Consider the following 23,243-nt stretch of genomic DNA (forward strand, 5'->3'; position numbering starts at 1 on the left):
GTGAAGTTAAAGCAATGTATGAGTGAGAATGACAGTGGTGGGGAAAGCAAAGGCAGCAATGGTAATGTTAAATGATGCCAATTTGACCATCAGGCCATATTTGTACTGATTGGGTGCTGCACTGATACTAGAGAGAGATTAGTGTTGAATGTCAACTGGACAACATATTATCTATGTTAGGCTGAAGAATTAACTTAATTCTCTGTGTCTTAGAGGATTTGTATGAATATTAAGTGAATTAATACACACAATTTATAATAGTACTTGATACATTTTAGGACTAAGTTTGTTAATTATTATATTAGTAATATTCATTATTATAGAAAATAATTCCTAGCTTAAATTAGTCTTCCTCTATAAAACTTGTCTAATTACTCAATTGCCCTCAATATTTATCTTTCTAAGAATACTGTTGGTATTTAGTGAATGTACTATTCATTTGGAACTCCTTGTTTTGTGTTACAAGTTTTGCATCACAATTTCCTGGCCTACTTTTCCCGCAGCACACAATCTATGTTATACTTTGATGATGATGATGACGACGATGCTACTGATGAGAGCCTATGGCCAAAATAACAGATTCTAAAGCCAAGTGTGAAAGTCATATTTTGATGTGGTGAAAACATGCGGAAAATGGCTCGGCGGATTTCCTTTGTCTTTGCTATAAATGAGAGGGTTGAGCACAGGAGGCACAAATAGGTACACATTTGACATGAGGACATGTATGTAGCATGGGACATGCTTCCCAAAGCGGTGCACTGTGGAGACCCCAATCATTGGCACATAAAATGCAAGTACAGCCAGGAGATGTGCCACACATGTGTTGAGAGCTTTGAGGCGTTCCTCACGGGAAGCAATGGCCATGACAGAACACAGAATGAGCACATAGGAGAGGAAGATAAAAAACAGGTCCATGCCAAAGGTGGATACAAGAACAAAGAGTCCATAGATGCTGTTGATAGTGATATCAGCACAGGCAAGCCTCATCGTGTCTGGGTGCAGGCAGTAGGAGTGAGAAAGAACATTGGATCTGCAGATAGGCAGCCTCTTAATAAGAAAGGGAAGAGGGAAAAGAGTGATGAAGCTTCGAGCAGCTGCACCTAAACCCGTTGCAGCAATGACTTCAGTGGTGAGCACAGTTGCATAGCGCAGGGGGTCACAAATGGCCACATAGCGGTTAAAACTCATGACCAGCAGAATGCCTGATTCCATCATGGAGAAGAAGTGAATAAGAAACATCTGAATTAGACAGGCATCAAAAGCGATGTTGCGGGCATTGAGGCAGAAGGTTCGGAATACAGTGGGCAGTGTGGCCATGGATATGGCCACATCACTGAAGGACAACATGGACAGGAAGTAGCACATGGGCTCATGGAGGCTGGGCTCCACTCGCACAGCCTGCAGGATCACTGTATTTCCCGCAAGGGCCACAGCATACATCACACAGAGGGGCCCTGACAGCCAGGAGTGAGAGCTCTGCAGACCAGGGATACCAGTCAGGAGGAAGAATGCAGGGTGAGTGACATTGAACAACCCCATAGCAAAACAAACTTAGGGTACTTTTCAGAGTCAGATCTTCTGACTTGGAGAATTCTAACAGTTGCACTTGCTGGAGGACAAGAAATCAGGAAATAAGAGACGAAGCGATGATGTTGACATAAATGGAAACTGATGCATTCATGAAATCACTGCTTTTGAGATGATGCAGGCAAACTTCTTTTCTTCATATTTTATGATGATCAGGCTGCAGGCTGAGCTAATATTTCCCTCTGTTTTCTGAACAAGGAAGACATTGACAAATACTTCAATAATAGAAATTAGTTAAAAGGAAAATGTTTAAACTACATTTCTACAACTTTCATATATTTTGGGGCATCGTTCAATAGAAATATGCTAACTACAATTCATAGCCACAAGAGAAGAAAGGAGTTTGTGTTATCAGTAACACTTGGAAATATTTAAATATTTTCTTGAAAATGTTGCTTAATTCATACGTGTCACAAATTAATGAGAGACTTTCCCAGAGCAAGTTTGTATCATGTTGTATGCTTGGATGGAGAGGGAAAAGGACAGTGGGGTGTGGAGGTAATTGACTGCCTCCAGAGGCAGTCATGAGCTTTTCATTGGCAGAGTTACTGCAAAAAAGCAACATCAGAAAGAACATATATTTGTGCAAAGGCACAAGGCTGTATCTGTTTCTGGAAAAATTATGTATTTGTCCCTAAATATTCTTTTTTTTTATTCTTTTATTTTTATTTGTTTTAGGGTACATGTGCACAATGTGCAGGTTAGTTACATATGTATACATGTGCCATGCTGGTGTGCTGCACCCATTAACTCGTCATTTAGCATTAGGTATACCTCCTAATGCTATCCCTCCCCCCTTCCCCCACCCCACAACAGTCCCTAGAATGTGATGTTCCCCTTCCTGTGTCCATGTGTTCTCATTGTTCAATTCCCACCTGTGAGAGAGAACATACGGTGTTTGGTTTTTTGTCCCTAAATATTCGATAGGTACACTAGCATTCGGTGTGGGAGAGCATTGTTACAAATACAAACTTACATACCCTCACATGGTTAGACGTACTCTCAAAATAGCCATTAGTCACAAGGACACATTAATGTACCTTCACAACAGGTAGTAAGAAAGCTCGTTCATACTCTAACAAGACGCTCATTCACATACTCTCTCCATATCTCTTAAAGTCACTCTTGTGCAAATATATTCACACAGTCCCTCTTGATTTCTTTTTTTTTGAGACGGAGTCTTGCTCTTTTGCCCAGGCTGGAGTGCAGTGGTGCAATCTCGGCTCACTGCAACTCCACCTCCCTGGTTCACGCCATTCTCCTGCCTCAGCCTCCTGAGTAGTTGGGATTACAGGTGCCCGCCACCACGCCCGGCTAACTTTTTTTGTAGTTTTAGTAGAGATGGGGTTTCACCGTGTTAGCCAGGATGGTCTCGATCTCCTGACCTCGTGATCCGCCCGCCTCAGCCTCCCAAAGTGCTGGGATTACAGGTGTGAGCCACCGTGCCCGGCCCCTCTTGATCTTTGTACCATTTAACATGCAGATCTTGTCCTCATACTCTCAGTCTGCACTGACATATATGCAGCATTTATACATGTATACACACTCATAGACACATAGATTTGTATACTCACACAACACTTCTATCTACATGCTTGGGGACTGTCCACTGATATTAATCTACTAACCCACACAGGCACTTTTTAAACCCTTAATGGCTTGTATTTATTTACCATTTTTCTTATGCTGGCATTCACATATTATTTCCTACAGCCATTTCTCTGTCACAGTGATTGTATTGTTTATTCTGTTTTTGACACACTTTTGTGTTCATTGCCTCATCATGGATGAGGATACAGAAGGCTAGAAGGCTTTTCACTAAGCAGACATTTCAAGCTAATAGGGCACTCTCATTTTAGAGAAGGAACCCAGAATTACATACCGCTGTTTTTCCTTTCTCTTTCCTCTCCAACCTCTAACAAAGCAAGACCGGATGATGCTCTCAGAGTTCTTTCTGATGGGAATGAAGGAGAAAGGGGACCCAGGAACATGAGGTATCTAAAAGTAACAGAGGTTGTGGAATGGGGTGCAATGAAGCATTGTCACCCCAGGAAGCATTTTTAAAATATCCCCAGCAATACATAACTCATAGGTACTATGGTTTCCAGCAAGGCAGTGGCTGTCCCTCCATGTTTATACTGAGTATGTCCCTTCTGTTCTTAGAGCTCAGTCTGCATATGCTTGTGTCTCTTCAAGAACTCTGATTACTTGGGATCCAGGACTGATGTTTGTCTCTTATTTCTCCCATTTGACTACACTCTCATTCTTCATATAAAGTCTTGTAGAAAGTAATCACATTACATAGAAGAGAACCAAGCCAATGTAAAAGTAACAGAAAGAGAAGGGAGAAGAAAACAGGCTGAAAGCAGGATTTTGTTCAGGGCAAGGCCAAAGCCATTCTGGGTCTGGGGACTTATGCTTTAGTATTTGTAGAAGAAAGACTGCCTGACTGTTCCAGAATTATATCCCTTCCCATACCTTGGGGATCGCTAATTTTGTGGGTTGTCTGGACAGATAGGAATAAAGTAATACTGAGAAAGAAAATGAATACTTATTGAACACATGTGATATGTCAGCTGCTCTGCAAGGAACTTTACATTTATTTTCTCATTTAATACTTAACAGATACGGACACTGAGACCCAGTGAGATGAGCTTTCCTCACAGTTTATGGAGACCAGGTGATAAAACATTAAAGACTTTTAAGACTCTCTTCTCTCTCTTTTTTTCTTTTTTCTTTTTTTTTTTTTTTTTTTACTTTAAGTTCTGGGATACATGTGCAGAGCATGCAGGTCACGTCCTTTGCAGGGACATGGATGAGGCTGGAAGCCATCATCCTCAGCAAATTAACACAGGAACAGAAAGCCAAACACCACATGCTCTCACTCATAAGTGGGAGTTGAACAGTGACTCTCTTCTCTCTTACCAAGGTCTTCGAAGTATCATTAAGGCGTTGGAGAGGAAGTTTAAAAGGAAAATAGAGGAATGCATTTCTGAACAAAGATTTCACAGGTACCCCTAAACAAAGTGAGTGGTTAAAGGCAGATACATAGAAAAAATTATACAAAAGTACCTGTCTCCAAGGCTGAACACAAATTCTCCTATTCCTGGAACTAGAACCTTGACATTTCTGCAACCATATAAGAACCAGGCGGTTTAGAAGAAAGGACCCTGAGGGTGTCAGGAGTCCTGACCCTGGCTCTGGAAGGTACTGGCTATATAAGCGCAGAAAAATCTATCTCTTTTTTTAGACCTATGTCTTATTTTTATTCATTCATTCATTCATTTATTTATTTGAGACTGAGTCTTGTTCCATCATCCAGGGTGGAGTGCAGTGGTGCAATCTTGGCTCACTGCAACCTCTGCCTCCCAGGTTCAGGTGATTCTTGTGCCCCAGCCTCCCCAGTAGCTGGAATTACAGGCGCCTGCAACCACGCCTGGCTAATTTTTGTATTTTTAGTAGAGACAGGGTTTCACCATATTGGCCAGGCTGGTCTCGAACTCCTGACCTCAGGTGATCTGCCCACCTCAGCCTCCCAAAGTGCTGGGATTACAGGCATGAGCCACCACGCCTGGTGTATGTCTTATTTTTAAGGACATTCTCTGAGATCCTTTATGGCTTTGATGTTCTTTTACTTTATTTTACTTTTTAATCAAGCAAAGAATGCCTGCAGGAGTTTGCTATGGTGCTGTTATGGGGGCAGAAAGAAGATAGAGGCTGGAGGAATGTACAGAAAGGCTGTCTAAAGACCATAGTTTTCAATCTGTATCATGGATAATAAAGAATGAAAATTATCAGCTATTCATTGTTCATCTAAAGTTTAGCTGATTTCTCCTTTTAATATCCTGGAGATTTTTACATATTTTGTTATCACTGAATTCATAAGGGAATAGCAAAATTAAACCACATGTGCTTCAGCCGTTTGTCATGGGATAGGTTGTGACCACTTCCCTTCTAGATTCTTGAACCGTTCCTGTATCCTGAGTCCTGCTTCCCTCTCTGAATTTGCAGCAATATTAATGAGCCACAGAAACTTTGACCTTTGAAACTTGGAGTCACAGAGAAATTGACTATGGCAAGTAAGGACTCAATGAATCGCTTGGGGTTATACAATCAGTACATGGCAGTGCCAGAACAAGAACCCCAAGTCCAGAGATCTTTCCTGCTCCTTTGCTCATTCTACTAAGATGTTTCTATCAGATACCCTCCACCAGTCTCTTCCACTTCCCCTCACCATACCCCTTGCCCAGTCTAATGCTTTCATGGAGCAGGCTTCAGGAGAATCAGCTGGCTTATTCCTATAGGGTTTCAGAACTCACCAGAAGAGAGACTGATGAGACACCCACAGAACAAGTTCTTCCCTCTCTCTGCTGAAGTGAATTCATCCCTGCCACTTTTATGTCTCATGGCAGGCCCTGTGGTAGAGGGCAGTGATGCTGACTTTGTGTCTGAAAATTCTTCAGGGAGGTTTTAGTCTCCTGAGGTCCGTAATAACTACTGAGAATAAAGCCTGTGCTCTTTTAGCTGAAAAAGAACTTAGCAATCTGTCAGACCAATTTCCTACTCCACTCAAAACATCTTCTAGTGATAGACAGGCAATCACTATAAGAGAGGAGCTCATTATCTCCTAAGAGATTCTGGGTTTATGTGATGATGACCAAGCCCATCAATTGAGGTGCAATCAGAAAGTGACTATTTTTACTCTACTTGTCTCTTTAAATATATTGAGTGGGGCTGGTTCTTCTTTTTTATTCCTGGATGAAAACTCTGTTCTTTAAATTTTCTGGTCACATTCAGGTAATAAATATCTTCTGGTGAATAACTGGAAGGTTTAGTCTAGAATAATAGTCAAACTTTCCAGCATTCAGAGCTACATCCTTTCTTCTTCTTTCATCCTTCTTGTGCTAACTCTGGTTTTTGGCTTCTCCTCCCAGAAAGAGACAGATGAGGGAATGGAAAGTTCACAATTAATTGGTGCTGCAGTTAGTTGTTATCATGTTAACTGGGTCTCTTAAATGTATAAAGCTGACTCTTTTTTACAGTTACTTTCATAGGTTATTCTTAGAAGCTTCTTCTCATTTTTTACTTGTTCTCCACTTGTTTAAGCTAATATATCTTTATTTTGTGTGGTTGCTTATAACTCCTTCCACAACCTAGATTGCCCTTGTAGAATCTTGCAGTCTTTTGGATAGGACATAAGACAGCACTGTGCCATCTCTCTCTAGCTTGTACCCCATTCAAGAAATGGTCAGGCTTTTACAACAAATGCCCTACCTCAATGCAACAATAGTCTCTCCTTCAGTGTTGCTGTCAGAGCAGAAAGGTACGTTTATCAATGTTAATTTATTTATTTAGATTAACATCTACTGGGTGTGGATCATATTAAGTGACTCTGTTGGCTTCACATGGATCAGTCACAATCTAACCTAGGAACAAAAATTAGGGTTCAGTTACGGTCTAGTCAGAATATAAGAAACACACCAGCTCTTTTAATTGAGAAAAATTAATGAATTGTTAACCAAATATTGGTGAACACACAAGACAAAAAGGGAATATGAAAGTATCATTGTAGGCAGCAACTTCAGGACATAGCTTCTAAGCCTAGGACTGGAGGAACAAAGGTAGGAATTTGGCACGATTAAATCTTACAAATTTGAAACAGGAGTGCTGCAAAGCTGAAACTCAGACTTTGAGGAGTGGTCACTTTAGGTGATTCTGGGGTCTCAAGAATTCAGAAGAGAGGTTCCCTATGATTAGGACTTACTCCTTTGAGATGGGGGTTGAGGGGAGACTTATCTGGCTAATTCTGAGGTCTTTAAGAGGGCATGGTAAGGCTGGTTCTAGAAGTGTTGGAAAGCTTCAAAATATAACCAACTGAGGCCACTGGAATTGACCACTAGTACTTGGGTGAAGAAGTGCCACTGGGGAAAGAGCAACAGAAAGGAAGCAGGGTACAAGTTCCTTCTTCCTGCCTCAGCTTCCTAATGCCCCATATTTGTAGATCTTGGGAGCTGGTTGGCAAAGGAGGAATGCAGTTTGCAGAGGCTCAATCCCAATATCACAAAAAATGGTGTAGAAGATATGGGATTGAGACTGAGCGGTGATAACATAATAATAAGTACAAAAAAACTGAATATATTTAATCCTGGAAATTATTTTTATAGATTTCAAAAGAAATGAGGAACTGACCAGCAGATAGTAACATAGTCTAGAGATTTGTAACAGCAGGAAGGTACTACCACCTATAGACTGGAAAGCCAAAGGTGGAGTTACTAGAACTACAGCCAAAGTGAGCCCAACTAGTGGAAGCTGGAACCATAGAAGAGATGCAGCTCACGCTAGAGAGTCTGCCTGAGACAGGGGAGTGGAGTGAGAGATACCTTGCATCTGTCAATGCTTCCCAACCAGCTCTATCCATCATATTCTTCAAGTAATGATTGGATAGGTGTGATATAAAGAGTTGCAGAAGAGTCAGGAGTGGACTTGAGGGTAAACAGGCTTAGCCTTGGTACAGAACAGAAGCACATTTTGTTAGCTTCATTCTTATTGTGTTATTATCATTATAAGATACATGATCTCCTAGGGGCTTTCATTTTCATGGTCAGCACCATGCAAAGCATCAACTCACTGTAGTCCATGAAAAATGAAAGTAATTGACATGTTAGAGTTCTAGGGAGTAGAGATTCTGTTGTACAAAATGATCTCCCTTAAAGCCAGATGCCCAGATTTCTCTGGGAACTACTTCTGGCAGGTACACTATCAAACACGATTTATATCCCTCTATCCCTAAAACCTTACCCACTGAAGTAGGATCAATGCCTCTTTTCTTCACAACACTGTTCAGTTCTGCCATGAAGGCAGTGATCACACTCTATTATAGTTGGCTCTGCATGTTTCTGTGGCATCCAGTGGAGAGAGAGACCTGTGGGGGAAGAAATAGATGTCCCTAGAATGGGATATAGGCATGGCAGGGAATGTTTATTTTTTGAATATAAGTAGTTAATCTTTGGCAAAATAGCTTCAACTGACAAATTTGATTCTATTCTTTAGTCATATAAAAATATCAATTATGTCAAATACATAAAATTTATCCCATAACGTGCTAAATACTGAGTTGATATAAAAGATGCTTGGGGTTAGTTTAAAGGACATTGATATCACTTGTATTAGTTTGAATTTTCACTGGTGTTTTGAACATGGCATAGTAGACTATGTCTTGCTTCATCCTTTTTTCATTAAAAATTTCCCAATATTTTATTATGAAAAATTTCAAACACAGAAAACTTGAAAGAATTTCACAGTGAATACCAGTATACTTAAGATGTAAATTCTACCATGAATATTTTATTATGCTTGATTTCTTTTTTTTTTTTTTGGGTTACCACCTGAGAGTTATTCTACTTTCTTTTTTTTAAGTATGTATTTTTATTACACTTTAAGTTCTAGGGTGCATGTGCACAACGTGCAGATTTGTTACATATGTATACCTGTGCCATGTTTGTGTGCTGCACCCATTAACTCATCATTTACATTAGGTGTATCTCCTAATGCTATCCCTGCCCCCTCCCCACACCCCACAACAGGCCCCGGTGTCTGATGTTCCCCTTGCTGTGTCCAAATATTCTCATTGTTCACTTCCCACCTATGAGTGAGAACGTGGGGTGTTTGGTTTTTTGTCCTTGCGATAGTTTGCTGAGAATGATGGTTTCCAGCTTCATCCATGTCCCTACAAAGGACATGAGCTCATCATTTTTTATGGCTGCATTTGATTTCTTATTTATTTTCTGATGTATCCATCTTTCTACTAATTTATCAATACAGCTTACCTTTTGGATGCATTTCAAAGTAAGTTGTAACAACAGTACGCTTCTCCATAAATAGTTCAGCAGTTATATTATTATTTTTACTTCAATATATTGTATAGTTTTTTGATTTCTTTCAAACATATACTGCACAAGTCTTACATGCACACTAGATAAGTTTTGATAAATGCATTGGCTTTGTTGTGAAATATGTTTATAACATATTTCTAGGTAGGGCTTGGAGGTACATTTAGCCTGTTAGGTGGATTAGTTTTTAAATATTTATGTTCTTTGCGAGGGTAGGTGCTGCGTCTTTATTGGTCTGTATACTAAGAGTGCTGATAATAATATCTAGACTAAAATGTTGCTCAAAAATCTGTTTTTATCTGTTTGTTTGGCGGAAATAAACTGATTATAATTTTTAGATTCCATATAGTGATGGAGTAAAAGGAGTGCTTGCATAAGAAATTTGTTATATGGAATGCTAGCATGCATTTGCACAAAAAATACATAACACACTTAAATTCCACATACGAATCTGAATAAATGTGGAGATCTGAATTTGTTGGATATTTTATTGACTTGTTAATGAGAATGTGAATATGTATCTGAAATATATATTTTTAGCTATGTAAGCAGGGGAATGTATTTAAAACATATTTGATCATTTCTTTAAGTCTATTTCATAGTCTAAGTTTTGTCTATAATTTAAATTGGTCTATATAATCAATGTATGAATACGTAGATTATAGTGTGTGTTTGATGTGTCAATACATACAATTAGTGACTAGAGCACTGGGCAATTGCCTGAGCATATTTGTGTTTATCTGTTTGTATGTATGTAAATTTGAATGAGGCAATGTGAATGTTAGTAAATAAATAGTTAAATAGGTCTAAGGGGGTATCTGTGAAGGTCTCAGGAGAGTTATGGCTATTTATGTTTCTGTGCATACATGTATGCAGTGTGTTCACATTCCCTGATCAAAGAAGGATTAACACACTAATAGATATGGATGATTACATCAGGGATAATTGTGCCAACAAAGATATTCTCCTGGGAGCAATTCTCTTATGGCCCAACTCACTCTTCACTGATACCACCCTCCCAGTTATTTCCATGGTCCCTCCCCCTACCACACACAAGCAAGCCTTGGCATTCTGGAGGGCTTATAAATTTATAAGTCTTAGGAGAATTAGCTGATGCCACTGCCAGCTATACCCACAGCATAGTATATCCAGCTACAAGGAAAGCATCTTCCATCCAGTGAGTGTTCCCTGCTTCACACTGCCCACCTGACCTCTTTATCTAGATTTTATTCTAAATTTTAACACTTTTGCCAAAATTCCAGGCAGCCTTTAACTCTTATATCTCCCCTTCTAAATGTGAGCCAAATCTGACCCCTTCCAAACTCCAGGATCACAGACACCTGATGCCAGGTTTCCATCTAAATCAAAACCATAATACCAAACCACATATCGTTGAATTAAGGTACTGCTGCATCATTTATAGATTTTTGTCTCAAGGATATTTTATACTTCTTATTTAAAAGCCTACAATTTGAATTTTTGCCTTTGATACCTGACTTTTGTGTGTACAGGTGGAGAAAAGTTACAGAACCAAATGAACTGAAGTCATTTAACAATGTAGTTGTCAATCTTAGCTGGATTTTCAGTATTGTGTATGTCAGCATATATGTATGTATATGGGAAAATAATTGGAGATATTATTGTGGTTTTGTTAATGCTGATGCATTTGTGACACTGTGTGTGTGTATAAACATTTATTCAGGAGGGCTTAAAAATAAGGGAATATTTGAAATATATTGCATAATACCAATGAGTCTTCCTAAGTTGTTGCATGATAGTATTTTGTGTGAGTAAGGGAGTGTTTGATAGTTTATGTGTATGTGTGGGTATGAGATAGTGCCTATAAATACCTGGGTGTGTAAGTATAAGAGTGTAAAAATGTATATTTTTCTGGTACATATGAGTGACTGTGTGTGTGCGTGTGCTCATGATATTCTGTGCATTGCTTGTGTCTCTCCACCTTCTTGACCTTCCTTCCAAGATAGGTGACATTTAGGAAGTTTTCATGGACACTCCTGTGGAAAAAGCAAAGAAAAATGTTTTGGGGGTGGTGGTGGGGAATTTTCTCCATGGAGGAAAAGTTTTCAAAGTTGCTTTGTAGACTGATGAGAATCTGGAAAATAGATAAAATATTACCTTCTAGACTACCTCAATTTGCATGCCAGTGGTTACAGACGGTGGGGTAAACCTATCTTGTGGATGAGTTCTTAGAAGATTCTTTTTATTTCTTCATGACTCAGAGAAAATCTTGCAGCAAAGATAATCAAAGAAAAAAAATCAGATCTGAACAGGCTAGATCTAAAAAGACCTCTTAGAGACATGGACTTTAAAGGTGGGTTTGGGGGAAGAGAGGTTTAGCAAGGAGAGTAACCCATGAGGAGAAAATACTACTCATTAGATGGATGCTTTGCCTTTTCATTGAGAGGAGAGAGAAACCAAAGGAATGGATGAATCTCTTTTCACTACCTATATATTTGGGATTATGACTGATATCTGGACATTATCCAGCACCTTGTCACCATCTAATTTCACTCTGTTTATGAGGAGTGGTAGGAATAAAATGGGAACTCTAAAATGAGAAAAATAATAAAAGAGACATTATGCTGAAATTCCAGAATGGAGGTTTAATTTTGAGATATCAAATACCATGAAAATATAGTAGAAGAGCTATTTTAAATAAAGGTTGAGATGAAGTCTCTTGTGGTGTGACTTCTCAGTTTGCATCATTCTGACTACTGTTTATTTTGCCTGAAGTTAGGCTGAGGCTGCTTTTAAAAAAAGACAGAGAAGAGAATTCAGTAAAGAAGGTAGAGAAGGAGAAGCCAAGGAAAAAATACAATTGTGGACAAATAGTACCCTTGAATGGAGAAGGTGGTTCTAAAACGGTGAGTTAAAAACAGTGTTAACTGTAGCAGGAAGATCAAGTGAATTAGGAGAGAGAATGTTTTCATTAGATTCAGAGACAAAGAGGTCACTTGGTGACTATAGAGAAATTTGTTTCAACTTAGAGGAGGGGAGTGTGGAAGCCCCAATATAATGAATTGAGCAGTGATAGAAGGTAACGTAAGTGAGATTGAATCCTGACATTGAAGATCTCAGAAACAAGTTGGAGAAAGGAAATTAACTAAAAAGTAATAATAATAAAATAAAAGCTCCTATTTTCAGGTATCTGGAGAGACAATTTTTCAAGGAATTAGGTTAAGAATTGGGAAAGGGTCATAGAGTGGTGGGTAGAGAAGAATGTTATTGCATCTTTCTGATGGAATAGTCTTGCACACACTTATTGTCTGAAGGAAAAGAGGCAGAAAGGGAGAGAATGAATATCCACTGGATTAGTGAAAAAGGCTCTGAAGGAGGTGACAAAAAACGAAATCCTGAAGGTGGAGAGCCTGTCCTTGGAGAAGGACAGAAATCTCTTTCTCAGAAAATAGAGGTTAAGAATGAATAAAGGTGTGCATAAGTTTAAAATTTTGGTAATGGTTAAGTAATAATTCGCTCTTTTTCATTCCCATAAAATACTTTCTTCTTTGGTTTTATCCAGCTGCATACCTGGTTTGATTGTAGAATTTATTAAAGATTGGAGTTTACTATGTGAATGTGAAAGAGAGGTAAAGAGGAGATGAAAATACCAGTTTTACTGTGGGTGAGTAGTTCAGAAGAAAAGTGAGGAAGAAGAGTTCATAGACCAGAGGAAAATGGGGGAATCGTGGAGACTCAAGAGCAAGTGCCTGGGCATGAGAAGGTTGGAAGGTAGAAGCCTATAGTAAGGATATGAAAACAGGAAATGTAGGATTTCAGAGATAGAAAAGTTTTTGGCTATGACAAGTTCAGGGGCAGCCATTGGGATTGGGAGGCTGGGGTGAAATCTGAGTACAGGTTGTTGAATCTGCAAATTTATAGTAGTAGATGTTCCATCTATGCTATCTACCGAAGACTTTCCAAAGCCTAGGATGTATTTCTTCTTCCTGGTCTACCAGGAACAATTGTTAATGTTGTCTCCTATTATGCTTTGCTATGTTACGGGCACTCACTTGATCGTCAAACCACAGAGTTTCTAATATGGCCTAGATAGTGAGCAGGGAGGGCCCTGGTGGTACACAAACGGTTAGAACCCAATTGCTTCCTTAAAGAGATGAGTGTCTTACTGGGAAGGCAGGAATATAGGCAATCATTTTCAATCTATGACCTTTTGTTGGAGACAGGATATCTGAAAGAAAGTGAAGAAGTTTCCCAACACACCCTCTTGGGTCCATTCCCCATCTATATTCTCCCACCATGCTGGGTCTCAATGGTACCCCCTTCCAGCCAGCAACACTCCAGCTGACAGGCATTCCTGGGATACAAACAGGCCTCACCTGGGTAGCCCTGATTTTCTGCATCCTCTACATGATCTCCATTGTAGGTAACCTCAGCATTCTCACTCTGGTGTTTTGGGAGCCTGCTCTGCATCAGCCCATGTACTGCTTCCTCTCTATGCTCGCTCTCAATGATCTGGGAGTGTCCCTTTCTACACTTCCCACTGTGATTTCTACTTTCTGCTTCAACTACAACCATGTTGGGTTTAATGCTTGCCTGGTCCAGATGTTCTTCATCCACACTTTCTCCTTCATGGAGTCAGGCATACTGCTGGCCATGAGCTTGGATCGCTTTGTGGCTATTTGTTATCCACTACGCTATATCACTGTGCTCACTCACAACCGTATATTGGCTATGGGTCTGGGCATCCTTACCAAGAGTTTCACCACTCTCTTCCCTTTCCCTTTTCTGGTGAAACGACTGCCCTTCTGCAAAGGCAATGTTTTGCATCACTCCTACTGTCTCCATCCAGATCTCATGAAAGTAGCATGTGGAGACATCCATATTAACAACATTTATGGGCTCTTTGTGATCATTTTCACCTATGGTGTGGACTCAACTTTCATCCTGCTTTCCTATGCATTGATCCTGAGAGCCGTGCTGGTCATGATATCCCGGGAACAGCGGCTCAAGGCACTCAACACCTGCATGTCACACATCTGTGCAGTGCTGGCCTTTTATGTGCCCATAATTGCTGTCTCCATGATTCACCGCTTCTGGAAAAGTGCACCACCTGTTGTTCATGTCATGATGTCCAATGTCTACCTGTTTGTACCACCCATGCTCAACCCTATCATCTACAGCATGAAAACCAAGGAGATCCGCAAAGGGATTCTCAAGTTTTTCCATAAATCCCAGGCCTGAGGAAGGCTGAAGACCCCAAAAGCTCCTTTGGAGGAAGGATTGGGACATGTTAACAACTTTAGGAATGCTAAAGTAAGGACAAAGAGGGCCCAGGATCTTGATAGTAGTGAATGTATCACTGATAAAATAATATTTGACTATAAAATGGCATACATATTTATTCAATACTTATGTGAAAATTATTGTGCTAGTTGCTACTAAGCATGTTATAATGGTGAGTATGAAATATTGTCAAGTAACCAGATAAACATGTGAAGAGAAAATATAAAAAAGAGCCACAGGTATCCTGAAAAATGCTCGTTTGACATATATGGGAATAACGAAGTTTGGCAGGGCAAACAGAATTTAGCAAGAATAATTCTGCTCCTGCCCAAAGTGAAGGAGATAATAAATATTAAAGAGAGACAAAATATATGGAGGCTTTGTATTTAATGCAAGAGAGAAGATCTACCTTTGTTTGTGGTAATAAAAACAGGGTATGTTGAGTGGTTATGAAGTAGCTTGTGAAGGATGAGAGAAGTTAGAATTCTTGATTCAGGATGGCAGGAAGAAAGAAGGGTACTGATTTTGGCAGACATAATTGCCCGAGAAGGAACACTTATGCAGAAAGGTTTAGAACAGTACTATTCCAAATATGGTCTAATAAACAATATCATTGGCATTTCTGGTAGCTTTGTAGAGAAACAGATTCTTAGGCCCCACATAAGTCCTACTGAATGAGAACTGCTTTTAATAAGAACCTTGGGTGATTATAGCTTGAGAAGGACAGTGATTCTCTTTTCTAACAGAACTCAGGTATTAGATTGATGCCCATCTGCTGTGCAACAAGAGTAACAAAACTCATGATTAACAAGAGTTTGGAAAAGTGGTTCTCGATATATGATTTCCAGATCAACATCATCAGCTTTGCATCGAAACTTGTTAGGGATGCAGATTCTGAGGACTTTCCTCAGACCATCTGAACAAAAAACTATCAGGAGTGAGACCAAGAAGTTTGTGTTTTAATACATTCTCCAAGTTATTTCCATATCTATTAAAGGTCGAGAACTTTTGACCTAGAATATTGGTTACAGGTAACTGTTTAGACAAACGGGGAGTTTCCAACTGGGACACTGGGGCACGAGGTCTTGAGAGATTGCCAAAGTAAACTTGTGAATGACTTTTAAAGTGGGAAACTGAATGCATCACAATTAAACATATGGTATTGTTGGTGAAGGGAAATAGAGTGGACTTATAACCTTAATATCTTCATGAGACAGTGCAGGTGGAAGACAGAAATAGCTTCAGAGGAAAATTTGATAAACAATTTCCAGCCACCCCACAGTCATAATCCCATATTGTAATTTCCTTCTTTTCTCTCAATTCCTACCCCCTGTCATGCCAAACTACTTGACATTCAAAATTCAGGCAAATTCCAACTTTAGGGCTCTCATTCAGGCAAATAGAACTGGCGGGGAAAGAGAGAGAGAGAGAGAAAGAAAGAAAGAAAGAACAGTTGATTGTCATAGTGAGATGGTTAGGCAAGAAAAGTTTGTCAATGGAACTTCACTGTACAAAAGTCTCCTCATCAGGAAGTCTTCGGAGACTTTTCTGCAAATCTATTAACCCTTTTTCTTTTCTGCAGTCTATTAACTTCTTCCCTCTTTAGATGGGATATGTTTAATCTGGTTGTATCTTTGTTTACCAAGCATTTACCTGCAGATTGTGTCTATCTCTGCTTTGCTTCATTGTTAAAAGTTTAACTTCCACTCCACAGGATATATTTATTTCTCTATTTAAGCTTTGTTGTGGGGAGGAAAACTTCAAAATTTCCCCACAAATGATGTTTAATACAATGAGCCCTTTGCGTCGAGATTTGCATGGATGTTTTGTTTAGTATTACCGTTATCAGAGTGAACAAATATTTAGAGTTTCTCTTGACTTATCCCCTCATTTAATGGAGGCAGAAACTGAGTTTTGAAAAAGACATTTTAAATATCTAAAAAAGAGCAATAGATAATGGCAGTCCAAGCTAAAACTCTGCACTCAGCACAGAGTTGGTCACACCAGTACATGTGAATTAAAGGAACAACCAAACAACTATATAAATGAATGAAAAAACTGGATCCAGACTGATGTTTGTTCCCCTTCATGCTGCCTCTAATAACATAGCTAGAGTCATTTTACATCATGACTTCTCAAAGCCCCGCCTCTCCTTGCCAGAGATTTATGCCCAATATGAGGCATCATTTGTTTCCTTCTTTGTCCGTGATTCTGTGACCTAACTTACAAGGTCATGATTCATGATTACTCCTGAATTTCATCTCCTGGTTCCCAACTCATTATTTTTGATCGAACCAATCCTATAACAATAATGAAAAGTAGAAGGTGTTCTGCCACTGTTCCTCTGTTCCTCTGTTCCTTTGATATTTCAGTGCTCCACATGGGGAAGAGAACATTACATCTTCTATTTCCCTCCCTGAACCATCCCACCACTTGATACAAAATGGAGAGAGCCTTCCTGCTGTTCCTTTTCTCAATACACCCTCACTCTAAAACTGAGATGAACAAGAAGTAAAATGGATTATTTAATGGGAATTTCAGGTGTTGGGAAAAAGAATCTGTTTGGGAGACCCGAAATTGAAACCTGCAAGAGAACTTATGATAACTAGCATGTGTGATAAATTCAATAAAAAGAAACAAACCTATTACTTCCTTCTTCTCATTTGAATCTCAATCCCTTGTATATAGGTGCTATCCTTTTTTATGAATCAGGTTCAAAATTAAAGGAATGTTAATCTTCTAAAATCAGGTGGCAAAGCCAGGACTTAAAATTTGGTCTGCATGATTTTGAACCCATGGTCCTTCAGTATCCCGGAATGTTTCTTTTGGAGGAGACCCTGAACTTGTGGTAACTTGGCAGACCATGGGAGTGGGAATTCAAGAGGGAAGTGTAGGACTAAGTGGATTGAGCAGTCAGGTCATATCCTCTCTGGCTTAAATCCTGGGGTTATCTCTGGCCTTCAAGCTCCGGTCTCTAAGATCTGAGCTCTGGAATTTTCCCACTGGAATCTAAGCTTTAGGTTTTGCCTGAGATCTGAGTTTTAAGCTCAGAATTCAGGGATCTAGACTCTGGGTTCTGAGCACAGAGTTGCAGTTTTGAGACTGGATAACTGTGGGGGGTGTTGCTATGAAGTTTGGAGAATTTGTCTCTAACTTCATTATAAGGAAGGAATTGAAATTTCATTTTCTCAGTGGAGAGAGGGCAGTATCTCCAGGTGAAGTGGTTTCTTGTTTGCTTGTTTGCTTTTTCTTATCTTTTTATTCCCAAGGTAAGATCTAACCCCCCTTCTTTCCCTAATACCAGCACAGCATCACACTCAGGCAAAGCAGGACCCCAGGGGCTCTGGCATCTGGGAACTCTTCCGCAGAGGCATAAAGGTAGCCTCCTCTCTTGGCTGGTGCCCACCTGAGGTCCATTCTGGAGCCATTGTGAGTTCTGGTCCTCTGCCTCTCAGTCCAACTCACACTTCACAAAGCTCCCTCAAGGTGATCAAGACACTTTGATCAGTCTGTGTCTTCGAGGTATGTATACAATAAGTGTGTTTCTAGCTGTAATTCTGCTTGTGCTTCTGTATGCTTCTCTTAGATTCTCTTATCATGCCTTTGTATCTTTGAGTGAATCTCTATGAATGCCTGTGTATGTTTGCGTAGTTGTCCACAATTTAAAAATCCTCAAATCTCACTTTTACATAGGTTTTCTGTAGACAGAACAATATTCATTCAAATACCCTTGTGGTCTGCCAGCCACTTTCAGATAAGGCTGTCAGAGACTGCTTTAGCAGTCAAAGACACATGGGTGATCACACAGCAGGGGTTGAGAACTTGCCTCTGTTCTCTCCCACACAGATCCACAGACGTGGGATTCTGTCACTGAATAGGAGACACCTTGCCAGTCTGGAATCTCAGGCCTATGAGCAGAAAGAGAGCTGAAAGACCATTAACCCCGATTCAGCAGATGCTGACATTCTCTTTCCAGAGCTTTCATGAAGAGTTATCCAGTTTTTGCTTGAACACCTTCGCTGCCCAGAAGCTTATTATTTCATTGTGATTTTAGAAAAGTGTTTCTTACATGAACCCCAGACTGTCATCCTGTGATTTCCACCTATGGCTCAGCACCTGTCATACTGATCCCAACCTGTCTCTACTGCAGTCTCCTCTGGTCAAAATGAAGCATCACTCATTCCTTCAGTGTCCTTAATGTGACTTGATTCCCTTTACTTTTTGCATGTAATGCAGTCTAACTCCTATTTAGAACATAGAACCAAGAACTGAAGGTACTTCAGTTGCAGCCTAAGTAGTATATTCATCTTTTATTCCTTAATGATTTTTTCTAGCATATCTTTGTGTCAGAATCATGTCACGTGTTGAGAAGGACAGGATGAACCAGGCACAAGTCTCATCCTAAAAGAGCTCAAAATCTGACAGGAAGGAGGTATAAATGTAATTTTAATAAAATAGAAAAAGTCTGTACAAAATATTACAAAGTTATTGTTTCTGCTAAATAGTGTTAGAAAGTTATTGTTTCTGCTAAATAGTGTTAGAAAAAACTACAGATTTGTTTTAAGCTATATATCACACTGCTGATTCATATTACACTGGACTATCGATTGGTCACTCTGACAGGAGGACTTTTGTGGTGCAGAAATTAAAAGACACTTGGAGAAATAGTTAAAGGGATTTAGGACAGGTTAAGAGAAGAATGAAAGATTACAGGATATCATCATGGAAACCTCAGATACTATTTATTCAGTTATTTATTCACCCAGTTAAAATATTTGTTAAGCTTCTGTTATGTATTTGACCCTGTGCTAGTATGGGTTATCTAGTGATAACAGACAAATAAACAAAAACAGTCGATATCATCCATTCTTTTTAGAATTTATGATCTAATAGTGATACAGACATTAGACAATTAGACAAGTACATATATGTTTACAAATTAACATAAGTGTTCTGCAAGAAAATAACATTTTCCATGAGCAATATTCAGTTAATACTTGATGAAGATTATTATGTCTCTGAGTCTGCAACATTATCTATAATGTGGAGAAAGCATGTTTAAGACCAATGTGAGAAAGTACTTCCTATCCATGAGATCTGACCAGGATGGTGGTTTAGGGATGCAATAAACTCCCCATCACTGGGAATGCTGATGCTGAGCATGGGTGACAATTGTATAAAGATGGACATTCTCTCAGTGGGTACAAGATTGGACTCTTGATTCATATTCTAGAGAGCCTATTAAGTTTATCACTGAATATATAGACTTTTGAGATGGGGCTATTTTTTAAAGGTGACTTAACCGCTGTTCCCTACCACCTGACCTCCAGTTTGCATAGGAGGCCAGAAAAAAAATCTATCTGCCATTCAGTTTTTTTCTCTGCCTGGAAAAATAAAGATGACCAACTTCTCCAGCATCTTCCCATTTTTCTCATTTAGATGTCTTTTGCTTCAGAGGTTGGCTGCTGACCTTTATAGGGAAGACCGTGGGACTTATAATTGGAAGAACTAGATACTAGTCCTAGATCAGCCACTTACAGGTTTCAGGCAAGTCACTTGATATGGCTGTTATGAGATTCAAATAAGGCATCTTAGGAGTGAAGCAATTGCGTCTCTGGTTGTCATTTTCCATCCACAGATTGAGTTAATTTTTTGAGCTATGGTCTCCTTGACGTTGCCAATCTTTACACTGTCCTGCATGTTCCTCTTTTCATGGTCCTTCGAAGTCTTGATTGTTACTTCCTGCTGAAGATGATGTTTTACCAGGGACCAGCATCTTCAGGTGAGGCAGGTCAGGATCTTCAGGAGAGATAATTAGACAGATTCAAAAGAGTCCTGCCAAGCCCTTCTGTCCCTTAAGTGACCCTCCAGAGAGGTGCACTAGCCCCAAAACCTAGGCTACATCTGTGGGCACCACCCTGGAGTATTATAAGCAAATCCAAGTCAATTCAGAGGTGCTTCAGGATGCTGAGTGGTCTAGTAGACAATGAAACACAAATAAATGTTTAACTTGTAGGTCCAGAGTAGAGTAGGAAAGTTATCTGAAAGTCATGGAGGGAGACAGGGAGAGCTTGCAAATTTCATTTTAGTCTAAAATACTGTCACTGTAAAGGGGCTGGAATGTTACGAAATGAATCTGGAGTGGTTCTCAACATTGGGTCCATCTGAGGAGCTTTAAAACATTGATAATTAGATACTACACCCTGAGATTCTACTTTAATTGGTATGGGGTGTTACCTGAGCACTGGGATTTTTAAGTGCTTCAGGTGATTCTGATGCGTAGCAAAGGTTGAGAACCACTGATCAATAAGGTAGACTCAAATAAATTGATAAGAGGCACAAGGAAACACATTTCACATGTCATGAAAGTCATTAATTTTGAGGGAGGACAGAGTTCAGCAGAGCTGGTGCATGAAGAGTGTAGAGAGTAAGAGAATGCAGGACCCCTAGGATCGTTCTCATAATTACATTGCTCTTGTCTCCATAGTCATAGCTCTTTTTTTTTTCATCTTTAGATATAAGATCTCATTCTGTTGCCTAGGCTGAAGTGCAGTGGTGCAATCATAGCTCACTGCAGCCTGGAACTCCTGGACTCAAGTGATTCTTCTGCCTCAGCTTCCCAAGTAACTGGACTATAGGCGTGTGCCACCATGCCCAGCTAATTTTTTAATTTTTAATTTTTTGTACAGATGGGGCCTTGCTATGTTGCCCAGGCTGGTATGACTCCTGGAGGTCATAGCTCTTTGTATTCCCTTGGCAGTACATTCTCCTGACCATACATTTATTCCAGTAGAGCATTCTTATTAAACTTTTCAGATGTATGAACAATTTCACATCAACATTGGGTAACCACAGGATAAAGAATTGGTGCAGGATCACTGACTCATACATCAAATATATTGAGTGAATGTGTGAATTGGTGATGGGAATTAATTCAGTTTTTATACCAGTCATGAGCACCCCTTCCTACTTTACTGTTACTGTCTTTAAAAATTAATTTTATAAATTTAATTTATGTTATATTACATTAACTATGTTACATTGTATTACATTACATTATATATTATTTCAACCTTCTGACTGGGATTAGCTATTTCTCTCTGATCTCATGGCCACTGAAGGAGTCTTGTATCTCTGTGTCTTTGTTTTCATCTTTGCATATATTCTTGGTTAAATATGGTCTTTTAGAAGCCACTACATCTTTGATAGTTTTCCTAAACTCTGTTTGTTTCTAACTCAGAGGTAACTTGTGTATTAGCATAATTTTCACCTGAAATGTTTATATCCTTCATCATCCATATTCCTATTTCTTCCTTTTTCAGCTTTTTAAAACCATAGTCTCACTTTCATTCAAAACATTTTTCCCTCTCTGAGGTGGAATGGGGATGCATGGAGATGATTCTTTACTAGGAGTTCTTTCCTTCTAAGATTCACGTTGTCAAAGCTAAAACTCAGTTCTTTCTGATGACTCCAACCTAGATCAGACCACAGTTTACTCTCATCTCCATAGTGAAATTGGTAACCTTACTACAAGAGAAGATCATGAATCTAAACTGTAATCTAGGCTCTGCAGAAATTGACTCTTAAGTTGTGGCATGTTATTCATTTTTTCTCTCTGGGTCCTAGTGTCTCTCTAAGAATAAAATATCTTATTCAATATCCCATGTAATATCTTGCTTATCTCATAAAAAAATCTAAAAAGCAAGTGTATTTTTATCCCCAGTTTACAGGTAGAGATACTGAGAAAATTAATGTCACATGTTCAGTAATTTGTAGCTCTGCAAGTGGATTCTGAAAGACTTTAGTTCAAAATACTGAATATGTGACATTAATTTTCTCATTTTTTCTTACAACAAAAAAGAATAGTATTATTATATTCATGTCACAAGTTAAAAATCAAATCAAACCAAACCAAACAAAAACAAAATAAAATTTTGGATCAGAGTATAAATAAGTTGAACACATCACACATCTAGTAACTGGCTGAGTATGGATTTTGGCTCAGGTCTGATTTATTCCAAAGTTTCTGCTCTTAATTTTTAAGCTATGCTGTCTTTCACAAGATTGAGCAGTCTGAAATACTGCATGTTCCTGCTCAAATGTGGGAGCTAAAAAAGTTGATATCATGTAGGTAGAGTGTAGAATGATAGTTACCAGAGGGTGGAAAGACATGTGTGTTAAGGATAGGAGAGGCTGGTTAATAGCTATAAACATATAGTTAGATAGAAGGAATTAGTTCTAATGTTTGATAGCAGAGTAGGGTAACTAGAGTTAACAACAATGCATTATATTTTTCAAAGTAGCTAAAAGAGAGGAATCTGACATGTTCCCAACACATAGAAGTAATAAGCACTCAAGGTGATGGATATCCTAAATACCTCGACTTGACCATTATACATTTTATGCATGTGACACAATGTCACTTGTATCCCATAAATATGTACAAATATTATGCATCTGTAAAAAGTATTTAAAACTTTTTTAAAAACTTAAAAAGATGGAGCA

At 39.1% G+C, this 23,243-nt stretch overlaps 3 protein-coding genes across 4 annotated transcripts in view; 2 read left to right on the forward strand and 1 right to left on the reverse strand.

The window, feature by feature from the left end:
• Nucleotides 1-23,243, forward strand: part of HBE1 (hemoglobin subunit epsilon 1) — a 250,894-nt gene that overhangs the window by 55,162 nt on the left and 172,489 nt on the right. The window lies entirely within an intron of this gene.
• On the reverse strand, nucleotides 602-1,539 carry LOC129008868 (olfactory receptor 51I2-like). The gene is given in 3 exon segments (XM_054441324.1): nucleotides 602-622; nucleotides 624-663; nucleotides 665-1,539. Coding segments are annotated over 3 exon segments (936 nt in total).
• LOC129008862 (olfactory receptor 51I1) lies at nucleotides 13,752-14,696 on the forward strand. Its single transcript, XM_054441317.1, has one exon. The coding sequence runs from the start codon at nucleotides 13,752-13,754 to the stop codon at nucleotides 14,694-14,696; it is 945 nt and encodes a 314-aa protein (XP_054297292.1).

Source organism: Pongo pygmaeus, chromosome 9 (genome assembly GCF_028885625.2).
Source record: "Pongo pygmaeus isolate AG05252 chromosome 9, NHGRI_mPonPyg2-v2.0_pri, whole genome shotgun sequence".
Taxonomy (NCBI): Eukaryota; Metazoa; Chordata; class Mammalia; order Primates; family Hominidae; genus Pongo; species Pongo pygmaeus.